This window comes from Cajanus cajan, chromosome 8 (assembly GCF_000230855.2).
Source record: "Cajanus cajan strain Asha chromosome 8, NIPB_CcT2T_4, whole genome shotgun sequence".
Taxonomy (NCBI): domain Eukaryota; kingdom Viridiplantae; phylum Streptophyta; class Magnoliopsida; order Fabales; family Fabaceae; genus Cajanus; species Cajanus cajan.
The window spans coordinates 13414349-13442179 of NC_138524.1; the positions used below are offsets into that span (position 1 = coordinate 13414349).

The following is a 27831-nucleotide window of genomic DNA, read 5'->3' on the forward strand; positions in this document are numbered from 1 at the left end:
AACCAACAAGGAGAAAAACTTTTTCTCCTTCACAGATCCAATGATCAATTTGGAATTACAGAATAACTCTCTTTTAAAAGTAGATATACACTTTTATTGATCTTAATGAACTCTTTTTTGAATAATGCAAATGAATTTGGCCAAGATGTTTTTGTATATGACTTTTTCATAATAGAGTTCGTAACCTATTTCTGAAAAATTATAGATATTTATAGACAATTAATTCTTAGGTTGTGTCTTTCCATGAAGAGTTGTAACTCTTTATAATTTTTCAGAAAAGATACTCTGGTAATCGATTACAAGACTTGGTAATCGATTACAAAGGTTTTAAGTTCAAAAAATTTAAAACATTGTATCTTTTAAATTCAAATTTTTGAAGTTTTCTCTTCTAGTAATCGATTACAAGGTCGGGTAATCGATTACCAGAGTACATTTTGTATTTAAAGTTTGAACTTTGAAGTTTCCTCTTCTGGTAATGGATTACAAGGTCTGGTAATAGATTACCAGAACATATTTTTGCATTGTTTAAAAAACTTTTATGTAGAAAACTTCATATCAATAATTTCTTTCACAAATCTCTCTTAAGAAATGATTTGAACTATTCTTTAAAACTTTTGTTAAGTCTTTTAAAAACATTTTTACTTACTTTCAAAAGATTTAAAACTTTCTTAAATTTAAAGAGGTTAATTTAAGATTTTTGAAAACTTATTCTCAAGGCCAAATATACTTGCAATTCTAAAAGATTCTTTTACATTCTTAGCTAAGTTGACAAGACTTATCTATGTAACACTTGAAATTTTATTCTTACATCAACTTGTTTTAGCTCAACCTTGATTCTTCTTCAATGCTTTATAATCACTTTGACATCATCAAAACATTTGTGCATATTTTCTTTCACACATGCTAACATGAGGGATATGAGAGACAAATAGAAACTTGCTAAAAAAATTTCACTCATATCAACAGGGGATGATTTGATTAATCATACTAACACGTACCAACTAAAAGCACTTATGACAACTTAAAGTTTTAAGAAATTAGACAAAGTTTATTTTAAGAATGAAGTTGAGTCATAGTTTAATCATCTCAAAGTCAATCTAATATTATATATTCTTTTAAAAATAATTTTTTAAGTTGAAATGTATTAATAACACTCCTCTATGCTATCAATGATCGCGTGAAGGAAAAGGTGAGATGAGTGAATTTTGAAATTTTCTACAATTATGGTTTGTAAAAGTATTTCTAGAGTATACTGAAAACTTAAATTCTGAAATATTTACTAATTATCAAAAATAAATTCTAAAATTTTATTTTCAGAAATATTAAAAAAATAGGAAAGGAAAATGTATAAGCAAATAAGGGGATTGCCACACATAAGTGCCCAATTGGTAAGAAGACTGTACCCAATTGGCCGAAACCCAAAATCATTGGCCCAAATTCACTACTCCCCGCAAAAAAAAAACATTATCGAAATGATAGGAATATCCTCCAATACCAGCAGCATAAAATGGATCTGAGCTAAATTAAAAAAGGGAAATTAAAAGATGGAAATAAATATAAATTAAAGTAATTAATATACACATAAAGTAAACGAAAATTATTGGAGGCGAATGTTGAGTTTAAGGAAAAAAAATAAAAAAAAAAATTCGCATTTGATTTGGAATGTACCATGTTGAAAGATAAAGTGAATGATTCCCATGGTGAGAAGAACATGCTCCATGGATGGAATATGCGGACAACTGAAACCGATTTCCAGCACACAGTGTCAGTGGATCCCATCCAACGTCATGGATAAAACCATGTGAAACATAGTACCATAATTTATGACCTAAAGTTCTCACACACACATCTCTATCTATATATATAAAGAGAATTTCACATTCATTTCCACACTCATAGTCATGGACAAAGAATTCTTCACTGTCCCAGTTACTAGCCAGAGCTCCGACGAGGTCACTTTTGCTGATACAGTTTTTGGGTTTTGGGATTCATCCGACTCCATCAGCAACCACAACGACAACGATGATGATAATGACAATGATGATAATATTTTTATTGAGAAAAATAATAAAACTTTTTGGGAGGAACAAGATCAACTTCTTAAGGTATTACATGAATTATAGTACTATAATATCTATTTTTTTTTTCAATTATTATATTATATATTTGAAATATTTATTTATTTTATTTATAGTTAATCTCTGCGAATTGTTCATCTTTAACTATGGTTCATTTATTAGTTATTTTTTTTATTTACAAAAGCTCAAACATAAGATTTTACAAAGCAATATTTATATAATTCACTTATTCATGAAGAAAAAACAATTTGAAATTGGATTGGAATAAAATGAGTATCTCTCAATTCTAAATTTTTTTTCCTTGGTTCCATTTTGGAAGGGAATTTTGTGCAGGACAAGTTCACGTGAGACAAAAGTTCGGGAAGCAACGAAGGAGGTTGTAGGAGAATTGAAGGTATCGGAGATGGTGTGTATTTGCCAACGGCAAGTGGTGGCTAAGAGTTGCAGGAATTGTTTTCTGAGAGAAATATGTGATCGATTGTTGAACCTTGGCTACAATTGTGCCATTTGTAAATCCAAATGGAGGAGTTCACCCCAAATCCCTTCAGGTATATATTATAAATCAATTAAAAGTTATTATCATATAACTTTTAAAACAATTATTATTATTATCTAGTAATTAGCTTCATTATACTTTAGTACATGAACTTATAAAATGACCAAGTTGTATTCTTTTTGGCACAATTGTTTCAGGGGAACATACTTACCTAGAAGTGACAGATAATTCATCAAACACCAAAAGAGGGGCAGTAAAAGTGGTGATTGAATTGAGCTTCAGAGCTGAATTCGAGATGGCACGTGCCAATGAAGAATACAACCAATTAGTTAAGCGATTACCCGAAGTGTTTGTTGGAAAATCAGAGAGGTTAAGAGCATTAGTTAAGATTATGTGCTCAGCTGCAAAAACATGCATGAAGGAGAACAAAATGCACATTGCGCCATGGAGGAAACACAAGTACATGCAAGCTAAGTGGTTCGGCACGTGCGTGAGGTCCACGGTGGAACCATTGCCTATAACATACTCTACCAAGCAACAAAAGCCTAAGGCTTCGTTGCTCACTTTTGATTTATTAGATAGCATTCATGGCTTGCATTGTGCTCCAGTTGAGGTCGTGTGAAAATTATGGGGTGGTGAACAATCTTGTTAATTAATTATTTATGTTTTCGTGTCATAGTATATGGTTGTGTTGAATTCCTGTAAAAATTAGTAAGTGATTTTGGTGATCATGGTTTTGATTCGAACCTATGAATGATAAGAGAAAATTATTAGGTCAACTATAATGTATGATGGAAATTTAAAATTTCTATAGGCATGTTTGGTGTAGTTGATTGTTTTCCAGAGACATAAAATTTATTAGATATGTGTAAAAAATCTAAATTGATCTGAACCGATCTATAATCGATCTGATCAAAAATTCGATCCATTTAAAAAAAAAGTCTAAACCAATCTACATTATAAAATCGGTTCAATTATCTTATCTATTTTTACAAAGTGGATTGGTTTGGTTTGGTTTGATTTAAAAAAAAAAACGGATCCATATATGAGTAAAAATTGGATAACTGCATCACACCAAACTGATTCAATTTAAAAAAAACTGATCCATATTTTAAAAAAATCAAACTGATCCACTTTATAAAAAATGGATTGGTTAACCAATCCACTTTTATAAAACGTATCGATTCAGTTTGGTTCAATTTTAAATAAAAAAAATCAATTCATGAACACCCTAAATTTTACAACAGAAGACATTAGGCCTTTTTGTCTTGTATATAAAACTAAAGGGGAAATTTAATTACAGAGTTATAGAACATTGATGAATTGGGTTGATGGATCTAGCTTCATCCAGGATTGAATATACAGCATTATATTCGGGCTTCTTGTTCAAAACTCAAAAGTGGCTGCTTCTTCGGGGCTTAGACTCCTCTTCCTTGGAGCTCCTTTAGCTTGTTACCGGCCCAACCCTATTGTGGAATAAGGGACGAGAAAGCTTCTTTGGCCTTTTCTTTAATAGTTAGAAAATAAAATAAGTGAAATCAAGAAGAAAAAAAAATAACAAAATGAGAAATAAGAGAAGTCTTCTACTTTTTGTTCAATGTATTTCCAAAAGTGGATTTAAAAATATATTTCAATATTATAAACTATTATTAATTATTTTTGTTATAGCAAAACTAATTTTTATTGTTATTAATTAAAGTAAATGTTAATACAAAATTTGATAAATTAGCTAGATCAAGTAAGAAACTATTAATTGATAAGTAATAGCTAGGTTGAAAATAATTAAAAAAAAAATCATTTTGAGGCATAATGAGATGAACTAAGTTGGTAAGCTGAGAAGTAAGAGTTTGTTTGAATACATAATTAGTAGTGGTTCTAAGAACTTTTTAATTGAAAATAAAAAAGCATTTCTTGATAAATAAGCATTAAAAAATAATTTTAACTTATATCCATCTAGATTATGTGTTTTGTTCTTACCAGAATCAGTTCGGTCCCTCAAGTCAGATTGATTCCTTTTATCGTCCTTTCTATCTTGGTCTTACGAGGTTAGTCTTTAAGATTGATCTTCCAGATTGGTCCTCTTTCTCCAAACATCTTGGATGTACCTGCAAAAAGGACTCTGACTATCAAGTTAGTTGTCTAATGTGTATCCTTCAATATCTATATAATTACCTGTCTTGTGCCGTTTTCTGATGTACCCGGCATAGCCGTTACTTTTGGTAGGTTAATAGTAATTAGATTAGTTGTTCTCATGACAAGTTATATGTCCGATGTCACCTATATACCGAGGTGTCATCGACATTCTATATTGACTTCAATAACGAAGATCCTGAGATCAGCTCACATGCCATGTCGGTATTATATCATGATCTCGGTATGACCTCAATCTTATATTAGGTTGGTACATGTCTAATTTAGGAAGATATAGTATATAGTTGATAGAGCAATAAAAAAAAAAACACTAAGCAGCTTATAGTTATATTAATGGGTCAAAATCAAAAAGCTTGTGACCAAGAGACGCTTCATTTGATATACTTGTAAAGTTGTAAGCCAAAATGTGTGTTAATGGTACATTATTAGTCACAAAGATGGTTATCCGATGCATATGAGATTATCGGTTAGAATGTCACTTGAACAAGATTTTTTCATATTATGCTAAATTACGAATAGGTATAGGTCCCTTGACTTGAGGTTATTTCTACCAACGCACATGCTTAGAAAACAGTTGTTAGAACTATTTAAATTCAAATTTGTTGGTATTAGTCCGATCTTAACTCCATTTTGATGGGGGGAAAAAACAGTGTATTTCAACATATCCAACCAAACTCTTTAATGAGTAGAATAACTTTTTAATAACTTTTTAACGAGTAGAATAACTTTGCAACTAAAAATTTGGCGTTTAGTTATTTACTACAAGATTAATGAAGGTTATATTTACGGCGGGTTTTTTTTTTCATATGACAAATGAATTGTTAGCAAATATTTGATTTTTGTTGGGATAACATTTTTTTTTTGTCAGAGACCGATATCTCATATCATTGCGAATGCATATATTTTGTGCCTGTAATATTTGAAGTCGTTGGAAAAATATACTGTTTTATTCCAACAACATGTATAGTTGTTAGGAAAAAGACTTTTATGTATTAGTTCATCTGTTGTCGCTGAGGTGAACAAGTGTAACAATCTTTCTTGACCTATTTTCAATTTGTCTTAAGTACCTTTTTTTTAATAAAAAAAAAGTTTTGTCTTAAATATAGTGGGACATATTGACCGGTCAACAAAAAAATAGGTTTAGTAATACAACTTATTTAATTTGAAAGAAGTTGGTGAGTCGACTCATCAACATTCATCAAAATATATATAAATAAATAAATAAATAAGAAAATTGATAAAATTGTTTGATTCATTTCTTTTTAATATAATTTATTATTATTATTTTTAATCAAATAAAATAAAATTTTATTTAAATATTTTATTAATGTTGGTGAGTTAAACGAATCATCTCATTCTACTTCTTCTTTAATTGTTCGGCTTGACAGATTAGATAAAATAAGTTAGGAGAATTTAGCACGTACAAATACTCTTTTAATCCTAATGTGAATAATGTAAGAGAGATACTTAGTAAATTAATCTCTCTTCACATACCTCAACAAAGGGCATATGCTAGCTTGATACTCTTAGTTTTCCCCTACACATGCCCAGATTATCATAGCACGCCTTTCAAGTAATTAGGTACCCAATAGAAGGCTTAATTCGAGGAAGCCGAAGAAGTAGGGAATGCCATCATGGAAGGCTTGCATATATCTGTGCAACTCATATATGGTGTTGACTAGATGGCATCCTTTAGTTCCAAAATATCTAGTGCTTATAACCTTAAGTCAATAACTTCTTGGAGCCTTCCATCTACATGAACATCTTATAAGTATATGTAACGCTCTCCTCGTGAGTAGGGGTGTGCAAAAAATCCAAATTGATCCGAACCGATCCATAACTGATCCGATCCATATTAAAAAATCCGATCCATTTTGAAAAAAAAATCCGAACCGAACCACTTTATAAAACCGGTTCAGTTATTTGATCCATTTTTACAAAGTGGATCGATTCGGTTCGGTTTAGTTTTTTAAAAAAACCGATCCATATATGAGTAAAAAGTGGATAATTGCACCGTACCGAACCGATTCAATTTCAAAAAAACTGATCCATAAAAAAATGGATCGGTTAACCGATGCACTTTTATAAAACGGTTCGGTTCGGTTTGGATCGATTTTTTAAAAAACCGATCCATGAACACCCCTACTCGTGAGACCCAATGGTCTAAAAAATCCTCATATTTCCATGCTTGTAAAACATTAATATATAATTTATTGTCGTAAAAATAAGCCAAAAAGAATAAAAGTAAAATTAGTACTATGATTTGTCGCTTTTAATGCTAAGTTGATCGTATTTTTAACACAAAACTCCATATATACTCCCTACATTTATCAAGATCTTAGAAATGGTTTGGGTATCTATTAGAGGAAGGGAGAAAGGGAAAATGATTCATTTCTTACTTGGTTCATAAATGGAGGTAAGAGATTTTTAATTAAAAAATTATTTATTTTTTATTCTTATAATTTTGAATTTCAAAATATAACTAAAAATATTTTAAATATTATACTTAAAATGTTTTGGATTCACTCTCCTCTTCCTTCAAATCTCCCACAATTAGAGAGGAGCACAAATTAGATGATGAAGAGTTTTCTTTCCACTCTCTCCAGCCCCACCTCTATCCTCTCATAAAAAATTTAAAGGATAAATTACACTTTGATCTCTCTATAATTCAACTCACAATTTTAGTCTCTTGATTTTTAAATATGCAAGTTTAGTCTCTCAATTTTTAATTCATAATTTTAACTTTTTCACAAAATATTCATTTATTGATCATTAAAGTTAAAACGTTAGACATAACTTGACATTAAATAAATAACATGATAATTAATATTTTTTTATTAATTATTTTAATTAATATCTAATCATTTTAAGTTGAATTACGTTTTTAATTTATATTTTTTTTATCTCATTTTTATATCATTTTACTATTTTTGTGAGATAAAAAAGTGAATTAAAAGTAAAATTTAGCTCAAATATAATTAAATATCAATTGTTATATCACTTAATCTTATATTATAACTAACGTTATAATTTTAATGATTAATAAATGAATATTCGATAAAGCGACAAAAATTATAGATTTAAAATTTTGAAAATCAAAATTATAGATTAAATATATATATATAATCTTCCTATCCTTAATTTTATCTCCCCTCTATTTCCCTCAGCCAACCCCTATGCAAATAAAATGACATCCTTAACTATGATACGATAATTAACAACCACTCTTATCGGCACTCCTTGAAGACTAATAAGTGAGAGACATGTTTCTCTACAACGTTATTATCATATAATATCCATATACATCCTCATACAGAATAATTTTATATGCTATAAAGAAGGCATGCAAATTGCATGCCATTCTTTCTGGGAAAATTACTTCCTTTAGACATAATTAATGTTTCATGAAAATGGACACCTATTAATTCTTAGCAAACGTTCTATTTGTTTATTTGAAGTGCCCCTTTTAAAATCTCCACTAAGTGTAATCATGCAATCGAAGAGGAATAAGCACACACTTAGGATAAGAACAACTTAATTTTTGACTATTGCATGATATTTAATCGTATTATATTTCCTTACCTAAATGGTACACATGTCGAAGCAAGCACTGAACTCGGTTGTCGTAATCAAGCTGAAAGGATACCTATAAGAATTCGTTTTAGAACTACCACACTAGATTGACTGACAATTAATATATATGGTACAAATTAATTAACATAAGAACGAAGCATGGAAATAGTTAAGTAGTAGTGAACACTGATTAGTGGAAAGTCTGAGCCTAATTAATAAGACACGCTTAGGATCGTAACTGCAATCTCTACATAATATCTTTATTGAAAGCGAGAAATATCTTGATAAAAGATCGAAATCAATTGAAACTAGGTAGTTTTCCACTATGTCATACAAATTAAAACCGTACCTTACGCGGATGTAGTTTTGATTGGTTTAAGGTTGGTAAACAGTGATGTTGGTCCCTAGTAGGTAAATATCAACTTATGGAGTGGATAATTATTTACTACTTAACATAGCAAGTTTGAGAAATAACTGCAGTTAGAGGTAGGTAGGCAGGTATACGCGGACCGCGGTTGTGCTCTACGAATGGATTTGCGTAAATTAAGAAGAGGGATGAAAATAAGTCAATCGTCATGTATTTGAGAGTGGCCTATGTTAAAAAAATAATATTGGGATTTGAATTTTTAAAAAGTTTTTCTAATTAAAAAGTTAATAGGTCAGTCAATTTGAAATATAAAATAATATTATAGATTTATAATTAATGTAATGATTTGTCATAATTTCTATATTTAATGAAATCATCTACAAGCAGTGAAAAATAACATTTATCTAAGATTTTCATACAAGTAGTTTCTTGATATACTAACAAAAATATATACATATATAGAAATTAGTTTGCATCAACATTTGAAATACTAACCAAAAATATATATATACAGTAATTCAAAAGAAGCAACTATAATGTAACCTAAATTGCTAGTCAAGCAACACTATACAAAAAATAGTGATAGGATTATTTTATGGTATTTGTTTGAGAGAATATTTTTATGAAAGTTATTTTTATAAGATTATTCCACACAACTCCACAATGATAAAATATTATCCGTTTTAAGCCTAAGCCCTCACGATTTTGCTTTTGGTCATCACCCAAAAAACCTCTCTAACATTGGAGTATGTGTGTACTTTTATAAGTTGTTATTTTTTCTCTTATTTTACCGATGTGGGACTTGTTTGTATCTCAACAAATAGCCTTCCAACTATATTGTCATCCATCAGAATGGCTCTCCACACATTTGACTCCTCAAGTCTAACACTACAAGAAAAAGTTAAATTTCCGATGGATAATTTCCCACGGAAAAAAAAATCGGTCGGAAATTTCCCACGGATTTAGAGCCGTCAGAAATTTCCGACGGAATTTTAACTGATGGAATTTCCGACGAATTTAAATCCGTCTGAAATTTTCGACGGATTTAAATCCGTTTGAAATTTCTGACGGAATTTCCCACGGATTTAAATCCGTTTGAAATTTTCGACGGAATTTCCCACGGACCGTCTGAAATTATTAAATAAAATATAAGCCAATTATTTTTCAAATGCAAGCAATCCTGATCCCATCGATACACACAACAATGCACTATATAATATTTTCATTATTATATAGGAGTTTTCAAAATATAAATATATTGTAATGAATAAGATAAATATAAATCAGAATGAGTGAGGTATGGCTTACCTATATATAATTATATGTTTAATTAAGTTATTATAAATTATAAACTAATTAGCGTAAATGTGTTTTTTTTACTTATCTTGAAAAATACCAACACATAACGTCCAAATTTAAGAATAACATATCTTTTCTTTAATTTTTAAAAATCACTCATCTATTTGAAAATAACGTTATTAATTAAATAAGGGGGAAAAAAAGTTAAATTATGTTCTGCAAATCATATATATGTATTTATCATTTATTTCTAAATTACATCCAATACTATGTTATTTTCATGAAAACTTTCATTGATCTTAAATTTTGAAAATAAGATTTTTTTTCAATTAATTTTTAAAATTATTACTTAAATTTAATATATTTTTTAAATCACAGTGTGCATGATATTTAAAATAAATTTCAAAAAAGTTGAAATAATGAAATAAGAGATCAAATCTCATTTAATTATTGATATTTGTATTAATAAATTATTTTCTCTTAATAGTATATAAATAGTATTATCTTATATAAGTAGTTGTATGTGCCACTTAAATAAATAAATAAGAAAATTAATACTCACTTAAAAATTTGAGAAGAGATATACGTATAACGTTTTTGAGAAAAACTTCAAGTAGGGGTTAATGAAATTTTTTCTATATTAAATCTTCTTTATTTAAAACTTAAAACATTAAAGTTAAAATAATTACACTAAATAATTATTTTTGTTCCTAATAACTGATTGATTTAAAAATATCTCTTTAAGTTGTAGTAATTTCTTAAATTTACATTTTATTGATTTCTGAATTTTATATTTAAGTAAATCAGTAAAATACAAAGTAACGAGTATAAATATGAGTATTTAAAACTTCAATGAATCTATATATAGAAAGTAGAGATAAAGACAGAGAAAATGAATGGAAGAAAAATAGTTAAATATATATTTGTTTGATTATCTATAGTAATAGATAAAGGGAAATATACGTCATCTTGTAACTGATTTTGTCTAAAAAATAATAGATAATCATACCCTTAACTGATTTTTATTTTATATATTCTAATTTTATTTGTAATAATATGATTATATATTTAAATAGTTTAATTTTAATAATTTTTTAAGTATATTTTTGTCTTTTCACTTAAAATATTTGAATTTCTATATTTTAATTTGAATTATTTTTTAAGTATATTTTTGTCTTTTTGTCTTAAATTTTTGAATTTCTATATTTTAATTTTAATAATTTTTTATTTCTATTATTTATTAATTCTTTTCTTTTTTAATGTTTTATAACATTATTAAAATTTTATAATTTTAATCTCTATAATTTTATCTTACTTTTTATTTTATAAATATAATTTGGATTATTCATTTTATAATTAAATTAATTTTTTAAATTTTTTTTATGAGTTTACATTCTAAGAATGTATTGAAACCCCTCAATCTTTAATCCGGTTTTGGAATGGGTGGTTCTGGAAACCCTTTTGATGCCTATAAATAGACAGCTTGGGCACAGTTCTCAGGGCTACAAAATTTCATGCCAGACTCTTTAAAGCTCGAAATTTCTCTCTCTCTCCCTCCTATTGTATTTCTTGAAATTTGTGAGGCATATTGTAGTGTGAAAGGTTGCCATAAAGCACCTTTTCCATATTTAAAGATTCAATAGAGCTCGTTCAAGAGGCATTTCAATCAATCTTCTTCTATATCTTTTATTTCTCATCTTTATCTCTATCTTTTATTTATAACAAACGCAATCATGTAGATATTTTAGGGTTAGTCGTATAATTTAAATTTTCAATATGTAAATAAATATTAATAAAGGGGATTCAATATTTAAATTATTAATTCTTATCATGTTAACTTCATCATAAGGTATCGATTGAGGGCGTTGTAGGGGTGCTTAATACTTTCCCTACACGTAATCGACCCCCGAACCCAATTCTGGTTATCAAGGCCATTATTGGATCTTTAAAAACCTTTTCTTTTTTTCAATATTTTGAGTAAAATATTGGTGGCGACTCCATGAACCTATTTTCAAAACCATTAATTAAGGATTAGTCTAGTGTCCGGACATTCCTTACTTAATGAGACTTTTAAAAAGATGTCTAAATCATTAGTTGCAAGATCGGAAATTTTCGGGTTGCGACACTAATAAACTTCTTTGATCACATAAAAAATATAATTTTATTTAACAATTTTTATAGAATAAAAGACACCACTTCATGCCGGCCTTAGACCAATTTGGGTCAACATACAAATAAGAAACTTTGCAAATAAAATATCTACAGGTTTCGGGATATTGATTTATGTATTGATTAAACCACTTCCACAATAACAGACCAATTTGGTCGCATAATTCTAGCGATGTAATTAATTAATTTAAATTTTTAGTTATGTAAGCACTTATTGGAGTAGGGATAAAAACAAATTATATTCACTACACCATAGGTAAAATTTATCACCAATTATATTTTGTACGCAATGAATATATAGATAAGTATTTGTACGCATGGAAATCCACAAATTAAAATTACTTAAATATCTCTAATTATATATAAAGTTTCAAAATTGTCATCCTAATTCTAAACAAGATTTCTTTAAGAGACCGAAGTAAACATTATTCAGAAATTCATGTTAAAAAAATTAATTAGTTATCAGCATATTTATTTTTAGTACAAATATAAGTTTCAAAATTGTTTACCTTATTTTATTTTATTTATTTTATTAAAATTTTGCAATTTTTTACATTTTAGTAAATATTTATAAATTGGTTTCTCAAATCATGACTTTGACCTTATCGAGGTAAATCGATTTCTCCAATTACAACGTCATATTTAAATTAGAGATCAAATCCAAACCATAATTAAAAGGTAAAGTGTTGAACTTCTTATATTAATAACTTTTTGTAAAATATACTCCTTAAAAACATTTTTTTGCACTCTTAATTGTAATACTTTTTCTTTTATAATTTTTTATTTAATTTATTTTTTTATTATTTTTATTTTAAAAAATAAAAAATGCCATACATAAATTATTGACAGTAAAAATTACCATACATATTAAATATCTTACTTATTTATTGAATTTAATTAAATATCTTAAAGAAAATACATAGTGTGAAAGTACGAAAAATACACTTCCACAGTTCCAGTGACCCTACCCCACACAATTATCTGAAAAATTCCAAATCCTATCCAATCAAATGTTCATCGTACTATTTAATATTTATTATCATGTTTGTGTTTACATAGAGAAGGCACGTGTTTGCTGTTGTTTGAAAACGATTTTCCGATTTACGTAATCAACGTAATGGATCTACTCATTAATAATTAGAAAACTTCAAAAGGTTACCACTACAAATTAAAATTTCAACGACAAGTAACAATTTGAAAAGAATTGCACACATTTTGATGAAACAACACTAATTAAGCACTAGTTCAATATTTGACACATGTATATGCTGTTACGGCGGCTACAATTCTTACTACATTAAATTTCATGAATTTAACTTTTATAAATTATAAATATATTGAAAGATATGTAATTAAGTATTATGTTATTTATTTATAAGATTAAATATATAATTTAATCTATTTATTTTAATAATGTTAAAATATTTATAAAATATTTAACAAAATATTTCTAATATAAAGTATAATTTAATTTATCAAATTATCTTTCTCTCAATGTTCTATAATTGTTTCTTGACATCGACACTGTTTTTCTTTGTACGGGGTAAGCCAATTTTCTACCAACTAACACCTCAACTACCTTTTGACTATGATCCTATTAGTGGATTGTACAACACAACCGTGAAGGTGCATTTTAATCAACCACTAAAAAAACTCTCTCAACCATTTTAATAATAGTATGCAAATTAAATGCTAGAAATCACACTCATTGAAAAAAGGATTTTAGAACAAAATATACTGACTTTTTTTTATATAATTTTTCAAATTTTATATAATATTTTGTACAACTATTCTTACAAAGATACATAATATAATATATTTCTTGGATATAATAGGTGTACATGATGTAATGCGTTTCAAATAATTTAATAATATATTTTTAAAAAATACACACACATATATATATATATATACGAATGGTTTTATAGTAAAAAATATTTTAGTAAAAATTATTAGAATTTTATAGAAAAATAAAATAGGTGAAAACTGTGGTGGTGGATTTTCAACTATATTGAATAAGTAAATAATATATTTTAAGTTAATAAAACAGAAATGTGTAATATTTAAATATTTCAAGGTAGATAAATGAAAAAGATATTTTAATCATAAAATAAATTTTAATAAAAATTTAAAAAGAGAATAAAGTAAAATATATTTGTATTGAAGGGTAGATTTTAATACAAGAGAAGAAAGTCATTTAAACGTGGTAGTGTAAAAACATATTTTTGATAATATTTGTTTGTAGGTAAAAGTTACTTTAATTCCTCTATTTGTTTTTAAATTTATTGTTAGTTTTATAATTTTATTTTATTAAATTAGTCCTTTAATTAAAAATAAAGTATGCTAAGATCGGTCCTTATTTATTAAAATATATGTGTAAGACCGGTCTCTCTAAAAATATAAATAAGGATTCACTTCAACATATTTTACTTTTAGAGCGACTTTAATAAAAAAAATAATTAAAAGATTAAAAATGAATTAAATTTTTTTTTATAACTTAAAATGTAACTTTTACTCTATTTTTTTAAAATGTAACTTTTACTCTATTTTTTAACAAAAGTAATTAATGAAACTTAAAAAACAAACATAGAGTAAAGTGTTATGTACAATTCTAGCAAAGAGTGCATATTTTAGCATAAAAGAAAAATGTGTAATACTTAAAAAGAAAAAAAAACGTTATATACTTTTATAAATATCTATCAATAGTCCTATATTATATTGTTTATTCAGATTAATATATTATTTAATCATTAAATGATCAAATTTATTAGATAAAACATAACTTAAAATTAAATATTATATAAATATTTATATTAATAATATATTAAGAGTTAAATTAATCTTAATTATTATTAATTTACTAGGAATTGACTTAATAGTGAAAGTTTGAGTCGTATGCATAAGGATATAAAGGTCTTAAATTTAAAATCTCAATTATTATTGTTAAAATCATTGTCATTTACTAATATTTAAGAGAATGTGTGGATAATTGATGAATATTACAAATTTTTTGCTTTTCTTTTTGAATTAGAATTAATTATACATTTATATTATTATTTTTGCTCAATTATAAATGACAAGACAAATTAATCACTAGTGGAAAATCATTCTTTTACGTCATCTCTTTGTCGTCGAACATACCAAAAACCGACGTAAAAAAGATGTGGTGGCATTTTTGTAATTTTTATAAACTTTTTAACGTTGGACCCCCTTATGTTTGACATAAAAAGGTCCATTAATCTTCTCACGCGCGTCAGTATTTGAAAACAAGAGACATGTGAAACGGTGTGAGAGAAAGAAGAAGCTCAACCGCTTAGGTCGGATTTATTTTCTGCCACTCTTCACTTTCCTTCTTCGGTTTCGGTTTCGTCAGAAGTAACACACCAACACCAAAATTTCTTGCTTTTTTAACTTTGTTTCTAAAGTCTAAACTCATGCATGATATATTTAGTTTTATGTTTATTTAGTTTCTTTCAATTTTGTGCTATACTTTCAGCTATGATTATTCAGGATATGGAGCATCTACAGGTAAGGTATGTAACTTGCCTAATTCTTAAGTTTGTAAGTTTCTTTCGTGCAACGAATTTTGATTTTTCATCTGGAACGACCTATGCTGCAAGAAGAATGGCCTGTTCTCCAAGCAAAACAGCCCGTTTTCCAGACAGAACGGCCCGTTCTCCTAGCAGAACGACCCATTCTGCTTGCACTCGTTATTTTTTTTTTGTTTACAACTTTTTTACGTTGGCTCTTGGAAATGTCCGACGTAAATTTACATCGGCCATCACAACCGACGTAAATTAACGTCGGCCATCACAATCGACGTAAATTTACGTCTCCCGGATTAACGTTGGACCTTTTTCTAACGTAAAAAGCTTAAAATAACCGACGTAAATTACCTCTTTTGTATTAGTGAATCATCAAGAACAAGTAAAATAATTAATATGCTTAGTTTTAATTAATTCTACCAAAAACTTAAGTTTTACTCCAAATATAATCTTTATTTTAAGTGACTATCATATTCAATATTAGTTATAAGTAAATGTATAAAAATAAATTGACTAACTAAGAATATAACATAACTAAGTTGATCCATGTGTGATTAATTAAGTTGATCCTTATGTAATTATGTAGAGTTGGTCATGACTTATATAGCTAGGAGTTAGTTGGAAACTTGGTGAGGTTTTGAATAAGAATTTTTCTAAAACAATAATCTCCAAGTTAATTAATATTGTGCTAGAGCATTTTGTCGGCTTCAAACGAGTTGGTTGTTTAAGGACTTCTTTAGAGCAAGAATATTATTGTGACTAATGTTCATCGTGATTATTTTTAAACATTTTTCTTAAATGACAATTTTTTCTTAACCTCTTATATTCTTTCAATCAAACATTTTTTTTATCTATATTAACTTAAAAAATAAAATATAATTTATATTTCAAAAATATTTATTTGTTAAAAATTATAATTTTTTTTTTATTTTTTGTGCATATATAATTGCTAACAAAGTAGAGAAGGAAAAAACAAATTACATCCTCATAAAAGGTAATCCCATGGTATCCGCTCAAAAAATTATTTATTAATTAAATTACAATTTTAATTTAAAAAAACTTATATATTTAAAATATTTATTTAAATATATAAAATAAATATTTATTCTGTATATTATGCATGTAGATAAATTTATTTATTGATTAAATTACAAATTTCAATTTAATAAAACTTATAAATTTAAAATATTTATTTAAATATATAAAATAAATAATTGTTCTGTATATTATACATATTGAAATACTAGTTAGAGTCTTAGAGAATAACACCAAAAACAATAATAAAGAAAATGTATCTAAAACTTTTCATTTTCTAAAGTTATCATTATTATATATATATAAAATATTATTTTAAACATTCTTTCTAAATAGTTTTATCAATAGCACTCTTTTCTGACGTAATGTAGGAGAAATATCGTTGTGCTAGTCTCATAAAATGTAGGTACAATAATATCAGCATAAAAATTTTCTTATTAGTCAACTCTATCCTTCAAGACATAGGTCAATCATGAAGTTGAAATCTGTTCAATGTTTATCAAAGTCTAAAGTTGAAGCACAAAAGCGACTTTGTTATTTCGGCACGATCACACTTGGATATGCACTTCCATTGCTTGAGCAAAGTCTTTGATGCTTCCTGTGTTTACCAGCTCAAACCTTATTTTGGAAAGGATTTGTTATATATACTGCATGCTTCTTCGTCATGCACTAAAGCTCATATTTTCTCTAACTTTTCTTTTAAGGTTGGATTCATTCTAATTCTAAAAGAGAGGCCACAATTTCGTGGAAAAGATGAGGAATCATGCATGAAGCTGTTGTATATCAAAAGCAACAGTGTTTTTTAATCAACAAATAAGAAAAGTTGATACTACTCTTTAATTAGAAAGTACGGACACTGTTGGAGAAACGGGTATTCATAATTTGACAATAACATAATAATACAGTTAAATTAAAAAATTTACATGCATTACAAAAAATGTTACATATAGTGACACACAAAAAATATCACTATAAATATAATATATATAGGTATATAATTATTTAACATATATTTACATGCAATTTTAATGTTAATTTTGAATAAGATTTAAAGAACATATTTTTTGTGTTAATATAATCTATACTCACATTTTTTTAACAATATACCAACATATATTATATTTATTGTGTATATAAGAATAATTTTAAGTAATACATGTGTGTGTCAATATATAACCATTTTCTTATAGTGATGATACAAATATAAATTGTATAATTCATGTATAAATTAATATAGTAGTTATTGATGTATTATAAATACTATGGGATTGATATTTTATAATCTCATTAATGAATTTTGATATTTTCAGTTTTTTGTTGTGGCAATTTTGATATTTTCATTTGTGATAGTATGAAAGTTTTAAAAAATAAAATAATTAATAAAATGCTATTTCTAATGTCTGCCGTACGTATGCCTAACATCAATACGTGTTACACAGGGTACGGCGTGATATAATTAATATATTGAATGTTATATATTTATACTTTTAATATATATTTTATTATTAGATAAAATAAAAATAATTAAGCATATTTTTGTAATATATAACAATATTATTGGGTGCGAAATAAATATTGTATATAGGAGTTGTTAAATAAATAAAAAAAAGTGTGTAAAGCGATGTTTCTCCTGAGTAGAACAATGTGTAGTGGTGGCAAATGAAGAATTAGAAAGAATGGAAGGAAGAAAAAAAGAAAGAAGGAAAGAATTGTGGAGTAGAGTGAAAAGGGGGGAAGAGAATGTGAACGAGAAGCACCGCAATTTAAACAGTGAAAGGGAAGAATTGTCTTCAGTTCTCACTCACACGTCCACTAAATCTTCAAATGAAAACGACAAACAATGAATGAGAATGGACACAAGAAGCCGCGTACGTTGCTGCCAAGAATTAGTCCTCGAAACATCCTATGTGTCTCCTCGAAGCTTCACTAGAGAAACCAGAAGCCAGAAAGTACACAAAGTTTCTCCCCCCCCCCCCCCCCCCCCCCCTCCACGTATTAATTTTAAAGAAAATTAAAATTATATAGTCTTTTTGTTGTTGTTATTTTGAAGTTGTTGAGTACCGTGGAGGGTTACCACACATATCTCTATATTGGTGAGATATTGTCTATTTTAGATTCAATTCCTCACGGTTTTGCTTTTGGACATCACTCAAAAAGTTTTTCTACCAATGGAGACAACAGAGGCAACTGTGTGTATATAAACTCATGTTCATCCTCTTGTTCGAACGATGTGAGACTTTGCTTGCATCCCAACAATCTTCCCCTCAAACAAAGGACCATTGTTTACTCCTTTTTCCTGCGGCGGAAACTACAAGTATTATTCGATGGTGGCCCCATAAAGCTCACTCATGCTCTAAGTGCTTTCACCGCCGCTCTATCATGACCTCCCTCATGACAGCGGGACACGCCTCCTAACCCTCCACTATTTAGGAAGTCTCTCTTTCACATAGACTCACCGTTAGGAAGACTTTTGACACAAGAGATCCCAAACTTGGATCCACCTACCAACCATCATACTCATCGAGCCAATCACTTAATCAGACCATCAACTCTGATACTAATTATTTAGCACCGTGGGAAGTTACCACATATACACATATGTACTTTTTAACACTCATTTAAAAATTTGTTATAAAAAAATAAGTCTATGTTAATATAACAAATTTACAAGGCAAACTTTAATCGTAATACTATGGTGATATAACAAATTTTTATAATATCATTAATTATGTCTATTTGTGTCATTTCATTTATTACTAATGGAGATAAATAAAAAAAAATATATTATTATGTAAGTTGTTGTACATGTATAACTCTCTTTTTAAATTTAAGAATTCAATTTTTTATTATTTTAAAATATATGAATTTAGTTAAGGTGATCATGGGTTTAAGTTAAAGGTGTTAATTAAAAATGGTCTAACTTGACAAACTAGTTCGCAGTCTAGGTTAAGTTTGAAAATTTTTTTGACTAAAATCATTTTAAATAATATATTTTAAGTATATATTTTTTTTTTACAAAATATCTTTTATTAAAATAAATTTATTAGATATATTTATTTACTCAAATCTTATTATAAATATAACATCAAACTATTTTAAAATATTGAAAACTTATAACTAAAATTATTTAAATATAAAATCTAATAAAAAAATTAATAAAAAATATTGTATAATAAATAAAAAAAAAGTTAGAAAAGTATCATTAAACTATAGAAACAAAATAGATTTTAATAATATTATTAAAATTGATAAGGTCAATAAATAATGAAATACAAAAAAGAGAGAGACAAATTGAGATATGAAAGTAAGAAGGGAGAGGGAGAGAGGAAGAAAGGGTGAGTGAGTGAGAGAGAGAGAGAGAGAGAGAGAGAAATAGAAGGAGAAAGAGAGAGAGGGAGAGAGGGTGAGTGAGAGTGAGAGCAAGAAAGAGAAGGAGAAATAAAAAAAAAAATTGTCATAAATATGTTAATATTGCAAAAATGACTTGTATTGTACTAAGTATTCCAATAATAATCCACTTTAAAGATTGACTCTCGAATTTTGAACAAATATAGGAGTTCATACTAGATGAGATAGTTCAAGCTTTCTTGTGTACATGTAATTAGTTACACAGTTTTATAAAATGATAAAGGTAATTACTTTATAACATACAATCATTTTTCACAATAAAAAACATATCAACAAAAATAATTATCAAAATAGTTATCAAATATAATTGTTAAATTTGTATTTGAAAAAAAAAAAAAAAAAGGTCGACCCAAATAAGGTGAAGTTTGGACACCAATTTATGATACCAAATTTCATCTATATCTTTTTGTCTCAACCCGTTATAACTTGTAATCAATATTGAGTCGACTCATAATGAATAGGTAGTCCGTTTTACCAGCTACTTCAAACATTAAATGTATATTACTTACTTGTTTTTACTTTTTATTTTTGGTGAAGTTTTATATTTTTATTTAATATATATTTGTACGAATATACACCTGTTAAGAAAAAAATGTTGATAGATAAGTTGTAACAAACATATGTATTTACTTCACTGTCCTCTTATGTTTACTTTTTATTTTTTATATTTTATTTTTATTCTAATGCTGTAACTAACATAAATGTTGATAAGTTGATAAATGATGTTGTATTGCAAGTTGTAACATAATAAATAACGTGTATTTACATTAGTATCCTTATATTTATCTTAAAATGTGTAACATAACTACATGTAATATGCTGCGTTTTCAAAGCCTGAGTTGACCAGCCGTCAAGACCTTCAAAACCCGAGGTAGGCATTCTATGGGTCCGAGAAATCGCCCAAAACAGTACAGTATGTTTGAAAACTATTTCTCATAATCGGTCTTCAGAATAGATTCTCACTCAACATTTCTACGGTTAAAACTCCATATTCTTTTATTATTTAACTCTTTTCTCTCTCTTATTTTTAAGAAGAGAATTTATACTCACCTCTTTTAAAGTCTTCTTGAATAATTCTAATATTTCTTTTTAAAAAAGTGAAACTTATTTACATCCTTTATTTTATTCGATAAAGTGACAAGACTCTCTCTAATATTTTCTTTGATTTTGAATATACAACAAAAGAAAAAAAAATACGTGTTTGTTTCAAATTTCATTAAGTTGAAATTACATTTTCAGTGATGTTTTTTATTTTTAATATAAAATTTTAATGAAGGATAGTTTAGAAAAAGTATATTATTGTTTTTTAAAAATGTGATCAGTGAAATTAAACGATGTTATAACTAATTTTTTAGTTAACGTGAATTTGTTATTATTGTTCTTATATTTGAGACCTATCTTTTGGTTAACATATTAATGAAAATTAGAAGAGGTAGAATGTCATTTAGAAAAACCTAAAAAGATATTAGTACAAACATTTTTTTTAAAGGAAAATGCTGACAAGTGTTGACATTCGTTAAGGAATAAAAAATAAAAAGCTTTTATTGAAAAGTATAATTGCATATTCTTTTATATAATTTTATTACAATTTTCAATAAAAAATTCTAGGTTAAAATTTGGTCTCTTATAATATTTTTTTATTTCAATTTACTTTCACTTTAATTTTTTGTTTCAATTTGGTCCCTAATAATTTAAATTATTGCAATTTGGGACTTCCGTCCAAATGATTTAAACGGAGTTAACTGTTGGCCACGTGGATGCCACGTAGATGCACATATGGATGCCAAATTTCATGAATACACCTGGAAACGGAACGACCCGTTCTGAAACCAGAACGGCCCGTTCTGCTTGCACATGTTATGTGTTGATTTTGTAACTGGAACGGGTTGTTCCAAATGTAAATATAACACACCATGAGTGCATCAGAATGGGCCGTTCTGAAACTAGAACGGGCCGTTCTGGTTGCATGAAGTTGGCATTCTGGAACGGACCGTTCTGAATCCAGAACGTCCCTTCAGAACGGCCCGTTCCAAGTACAAAATTAACACACCAAGAGTACAACCAGAACGGGCCGTTCTGGTTCCAGGTGTATTCAAGAAATTTGGCATCTACCTACGCATCTATGTGGCATCTACGTGGCATCCACCTGGCATCCACGTGGCCAACAGTTAACTCCATTTGAATCATTTGGATGGAAGTCCCAAATTGCAATAATTTAAATTATTGAGGACCAAATTGAAACAAAAAATTAAAGTGGGACTAAATTGAAACAAAAAAATATTATAAGGGACCACATAAAGATTTTAACCAAAATTCTACTTAAAAGACTCACAATTGGTGTATCTTATACATATATCTTATATCCCTTTATTGATCCACATTGTCATATCATATCATATTTAAGCAACTATTATACATAACTCATTATACTTTCACTTTGGTGGTAAAATTTTAAACAACTCATAAGATATACTCTCACATGAATATATTCAAATACATCACCAACATGCTCACTAATTTTTAGTATAATTAATTTAAATAGTATTTCATTATATAGAATTATTTATTATTTATTTACTAATAAGCAATGCACGAATTAATGTTTATTTTATATACCTGAATTTTTATAATAAATATTTATGAGTATATACATTATATTACAATTAAAACTTATAGTTAAATATTTTTGAATATATAAATTATATTATATATTTATGTTGAATATTTATAAACTAAATTGTATTTTTTGTTCTTTGTAACCACCCGATATGACTCCTACATTTAATGGCATGTAAATAGCAGTGACAAAATAATTCAATATCTTAGAATTTTATATCTATAGATACAGGAATATATGTAATATATAGATACATTAATTCAATAAAAGTAAACTATACAATCTAAGTTGTCAGTCAAATATTTTTAATATATAAATTATATTATAGATTTATGTTAAATTGTACTTTTTGTTTAACCATTAGGGTTAATTTAGTGGTTGGGTGGGGAGGAGTTGAGATAGTTAGAAGCAAGTGGATCTAGGTTCAATTCTCATTATTGTGACCATCTTTATAATCTTTCTTATCTTTACCACAAAATTGTACTTTTTGTTTTTTGTAATGACCCGACTTAACCCTTACCTTTAATGACACATAAATAGCAACGAAAAAATAACTCAATATCTTATAATTATATATCTACATATACAATAATATATGTAACATAGATACATTAATTCAGTAAAAGTAAATTATACAACTTAAGTTGTCAATCAAACAACTCCTACTACCAACTAGTTACTTTAAGGTATCACAAAATATTAGCATCGTCAGTCTTAAACTAACCTCCAAAATAACTCTCCTAGAAACTTACCCCTACTTTGTTCTCCTAGCAAGTATGATCATCACAATTCTACATATAGAAACACGCAAGGGTAAGATAGATTTTAAAGAAAACAACATATATACAACACAAAACATCAACACACTAATATATATATATCAACACATCTTCATTGCACCTTTAACACTATCAACATATGACGTCACAACACAATCAATTTATATCAATATGAACAACTCAGGCTACCATAGCATAGTATTAACTCGAACATCTCTACATCAAGTTCTCAAATTTTTCATCACAATAACACAACATATACAACACAACACTACATGCGTCGTCATGCATTTTAACTAGAAGATCTCCTACAACACAAGGTAAGCAGTTTAAGTGGCTTGGCTCTACTGAACCAACAACAGAGGATGATCTTTTTGGGTTTGCTAGATCAACAACAAATTGAATATCAATTCACAATACAACAACTTGGTTTCTCAAATGTCACCACTTAAACAAGAAAATCTAGTACCACTATTAGGGTAGAACAACTGGATATAAGCCTACCACGATATTAGTTAGCTTAACTAAGCCTCCTATGAGATAGTCCATCGAATCCCCTCCAAATACTACACCCTTCTAATACTCTGTTAAAAACTAAGTTCCTGACTTCGTATTTTACTTGATGGGTCACTTGTAATCAATATAGCTCAACCTTACCCTTATTATTATGATTGCTTTATACTCGTGTGTCTCAACCTTGCCACACATGGTACCAACGTAAGGTCCTAAATGATACTCAACTGTCCCCTTCAAGGATCAACTTCCCAAGAAGAATTTTCAGCAAATTGGACTCTTAGAATACCACAACATAATATCCATATAATGAGATATGTAACTTTAAAAAAAATTTCTCTTCTAGCCCTAGGTTGATAAACATAGCTCAATAACACTATGCCTAAATGTCTAAATCATTCTCAACGTTTATCATCTCAACAACATAACAACTTCTTTCATATAACATTTCTAACACAACTACACCACCAACACACAACATACAACTCAACTTACTTTCAACTCTCAACCATTCATCATCTTTAATTACCATCATATATCAACATTAAGAAACTTAAAACATATTATAGATTAATCTACTATACTCATGTTAAATAATTCATCAACCAAATAGAATATTTTCATTCAACCATCAACGCTTGCCACACACTCAATGCCCAATGTCATCTAGGAAGGAAACTTTCTACCTCGCTCACACCTGGTGCTACACAACCTATGCTTGACGTGGATAAGGTAGAGGCTCTTGAGATCTTGCGCTTGGTGTGGCAAAGTGTCATGCCCAACCTTATTTAAGGCAAAAATTCTCTACTTGATTCACGACCGACATCATCATACACTACAAGAAAAATGTAAATTACCAACGGATACAAATCTGTCGAAAAATTTATATTTCACAGAAAAAAAAATCGTAAAAAAAATTATATTATTGATGAAATATTTCTGATGGATTTATATTTAATATATTAAAATTTAAATCCGTTGGATAATGGTTTATATCTAATATGTTAAAATATATCAATATTTTATTTTATTGTGTAATTTTATTCACTTTATGACAAAATTTTCTTAATTTATTTTATTATAATATACTTTATTTTTTGACTGAAAGATTTATTACTTCTTTATTCATTAAAGATGTCATAATTTAATTTAAAAGTCTAGTTTAATTTTTATTTTAATTTTTAACCCTTTTGATCTTGTATATACACATTGTGTGTTGGTAAGAGATGATCCAAATTAAGAGGAATGAGAGTAATTGCCATACAAAGTTTTTATTTTTTTTACTTAAACATATTTATGAAAGATAAATTTACTCTTATAAAAAAAATAGGCATTGTTCTCATAAAATATTTTTGTTTTAAATGAACATAAAAATTTAAAAGTATTTTGTTCTCTATAATGTTTTAGTATTTTTTAATAAAAATTAAATATATATTTTTAAAATATAATTTCAATACCTGAAACTCTAAAAAGTTGAAAAAATCATGATTAAAATATAGGATGACACAAAAGTATTTTGTTACGGTTACGCGGTAGCATAGACCAAAATTCAAGGAAAGTGCGTTATTAAAGGCACGTGTGTATTTGGACGGCAAAGCAAAATGACTCAGATATGCAGAGTCAATAGCGTGACGTCAAAAGGTGACGTTTCCCTTCTCTCAACTTCCTCTTACCATTCCATTCATTCATTGTCATCTATCACATTGTTCTCGCTATCACTACTCACACACATATATATACACCCACATGCACACACCATTCACCAATTCATCCATAACCTCCTCAACTCACACCTTGGTAGAAAATTAAACCACTTCATCACTCATATTAATGGATCATCTTGGAATTCAACCCTCTTCAACCAAGGTTGAAAGAAGGCTCGTAGAGAAAAACCGAAGAAACCAGATGAAGATCCTCTACAACAAACTCAACTCTCTTCTCCCTAGCTATAACCCCAAGGTTGCCTAATTTCCTTTAGTGGCATTATGTTTTGAAGAGTAGCTATAAATTTTGTATGTTATCATATGCTTTCTACGTTAGTATCTGATCATAAACCGTTATGAATGATGATAAATTTGTTGATTTTAATAATAATTGTTTTAACAATGATTTCTGATTGATTAATTGATAGTATAGTGTTAATGATTTGAGATGTGATGTTGATGATGATTTAGGAAGCATTACCACTGCCTGACCCGCATTACCACTGCCTGACCAAGTGGATGAGGCAATCAACTACATAAAGAGTTTGGAGGCGAAGGTGAAGGTGGAGCAGGAGAAGAAAGAGAGGTTGCAGGGAGTTAGGAAGAGATCTCGTGGTTGCTTCTCCAATTCATCCACTTCTAATAATTTAGCTGCAACGTTACCAAAATCTCCACAACTTGAGATTCACGAAGTTGGTTCCTCTCTGGAAGTTGTTCTCACTTGTGGGTTGGATTACCAATTCATTTTCCATGAAATCATTCGAATGCTGCATGAAGAGAACATTGATGTTAGAAGTGCCAATTTCTCACACACTGGAGACTCGCTGCTTTATGTTGTGCATGCAGAGGTATATATGCATCATCGATCATATTCATATGTTTAATTTGTTCTTCTTAGTTAAAATACACTATAACTCTATAATTTTAAAAAAGCTTAATTAATTGTTTATATATGCAGATTCCTCAATCTCTTCTTCAATTCGGAGCAACCAAAGTGAGTGAGAGATTGAAAAGGTTTGTGAATGGATCCTGCAGTGATGTGGAAACACAGCCTGAGTTGTGGGATTATGAAATTGGTACAGATGATATGTGGGGTTTCTAGATCTTACACTAATATGAAAGGATGCATGTATTTTTATTTTTGTATGATAAGCGGAAAATAATACTATTAGCTAATGTATAATTGACGAGTTTTAAGAGTATTTCTGGTCGGTGATATTTTCCTTACACAATGAGTTGTGTTTTTGACCGGGAATTAACTAAGAAAATATATGGTTTTTTTTTTCTTTTTTGGCTATGATTTGTAACTTTCAACATTAATTCGGAAGATAAGTTTTCTCTTTCATCAGATTTGATTAGTAGTACTACCTAACACAATATTAAGAGCTAGTTGGACGGTGGTCAGTTTCATTGAATTTGTTGTCAGGTTTTCAAACCACAGGACACGCTTATATATGTCTGGATTATCGTTTGGACTAATTAATGACGAATTTCACAAGCTTCTTCTAAAACTATCTTAGTATGAGATTCTATTTGATGTAAATAAGGAAATAAAAAATTGTTGGAAAATGCATTGAATTGAACCGAATGAAGATACTTGGATAGAATTAAATATTCTCTCATGATATATAACAAAACATCAATTAAGGCAGTCTTTTCTATCATATATAGGGTTTCTGTTCAACAAGGCCTTTCTTTGCAAGAAACAATAGGAAAACAAGGTAATTGTTCTAACTCAAGGCAGTCTTTCTCACCATATATTCATGGTTTGGCGGAATTGCAACCTATATCAACTCTTTTGCTTTTATATATATGAGAATATATATAAACTAAATATGTAGTAGTAAATTCTTTTTCTTTTAACACACATATATATATATATATACTCAAAATGTGTATATATAGGGTTATGTAATGGTTGATGGAAATATTTTTAGGTGTTGACAAAAAAATTGAAGTTGAAATTTTTAGTTGCACTGTCCTTTTAATATATAATGGAATTGAATTCTAAGCATATTTTCTTTAGAATGTGTTTGAATGATAGATTTCAATAAAGTAATTTAATATTTTTTAAAGAATTTTAAATAGAATGAAATAT

At 28.0% G+C, this 27831-nt stretch overlaps 1 protein-coding gene and 1 long non-coding RNA gene across 2 annotated transcripts; both read left to right on the forward strand.

Moving 5' to 3' along the window:
- Positions 1-1844: 1844 nt before the first annotated feature.
- On the forward strand, positions 1845-3353 carry LOC109816868 (uncharacterized). The gene is made up of 3 exons (XM_020382020.3): positions 1845-2105; positions 2398-2626; positions 2772-3353. The coding sequence occupies exons 1-3, from the start codon at positions 1902-1904 to the stop codon at positions 3194-3196; spliced, it is 858 nt and encodes a 285-aa protein (XP_020237609.1). The 5' UTR covers positions 1845-1901; the 3' UTR covers positions 3197-3353.
- A 22425-nt stretch (positions 3354-25778) lies between these two features.
- LOC109816866 (uncharacterized) lies at positions 25779-27081 on the forward strand. Its single transcript, XR_002241301.3, has 3 exons — positions 25779-25989; positions 26205-26581; positions 26692-27081. It is a non-coding gene; the product is annotated as an uncharacterized LOC109816866 (long non-coding RNA).
- The last annotated feature ends 750 nt before the right edge of the window (positions 27082-27831 follow it).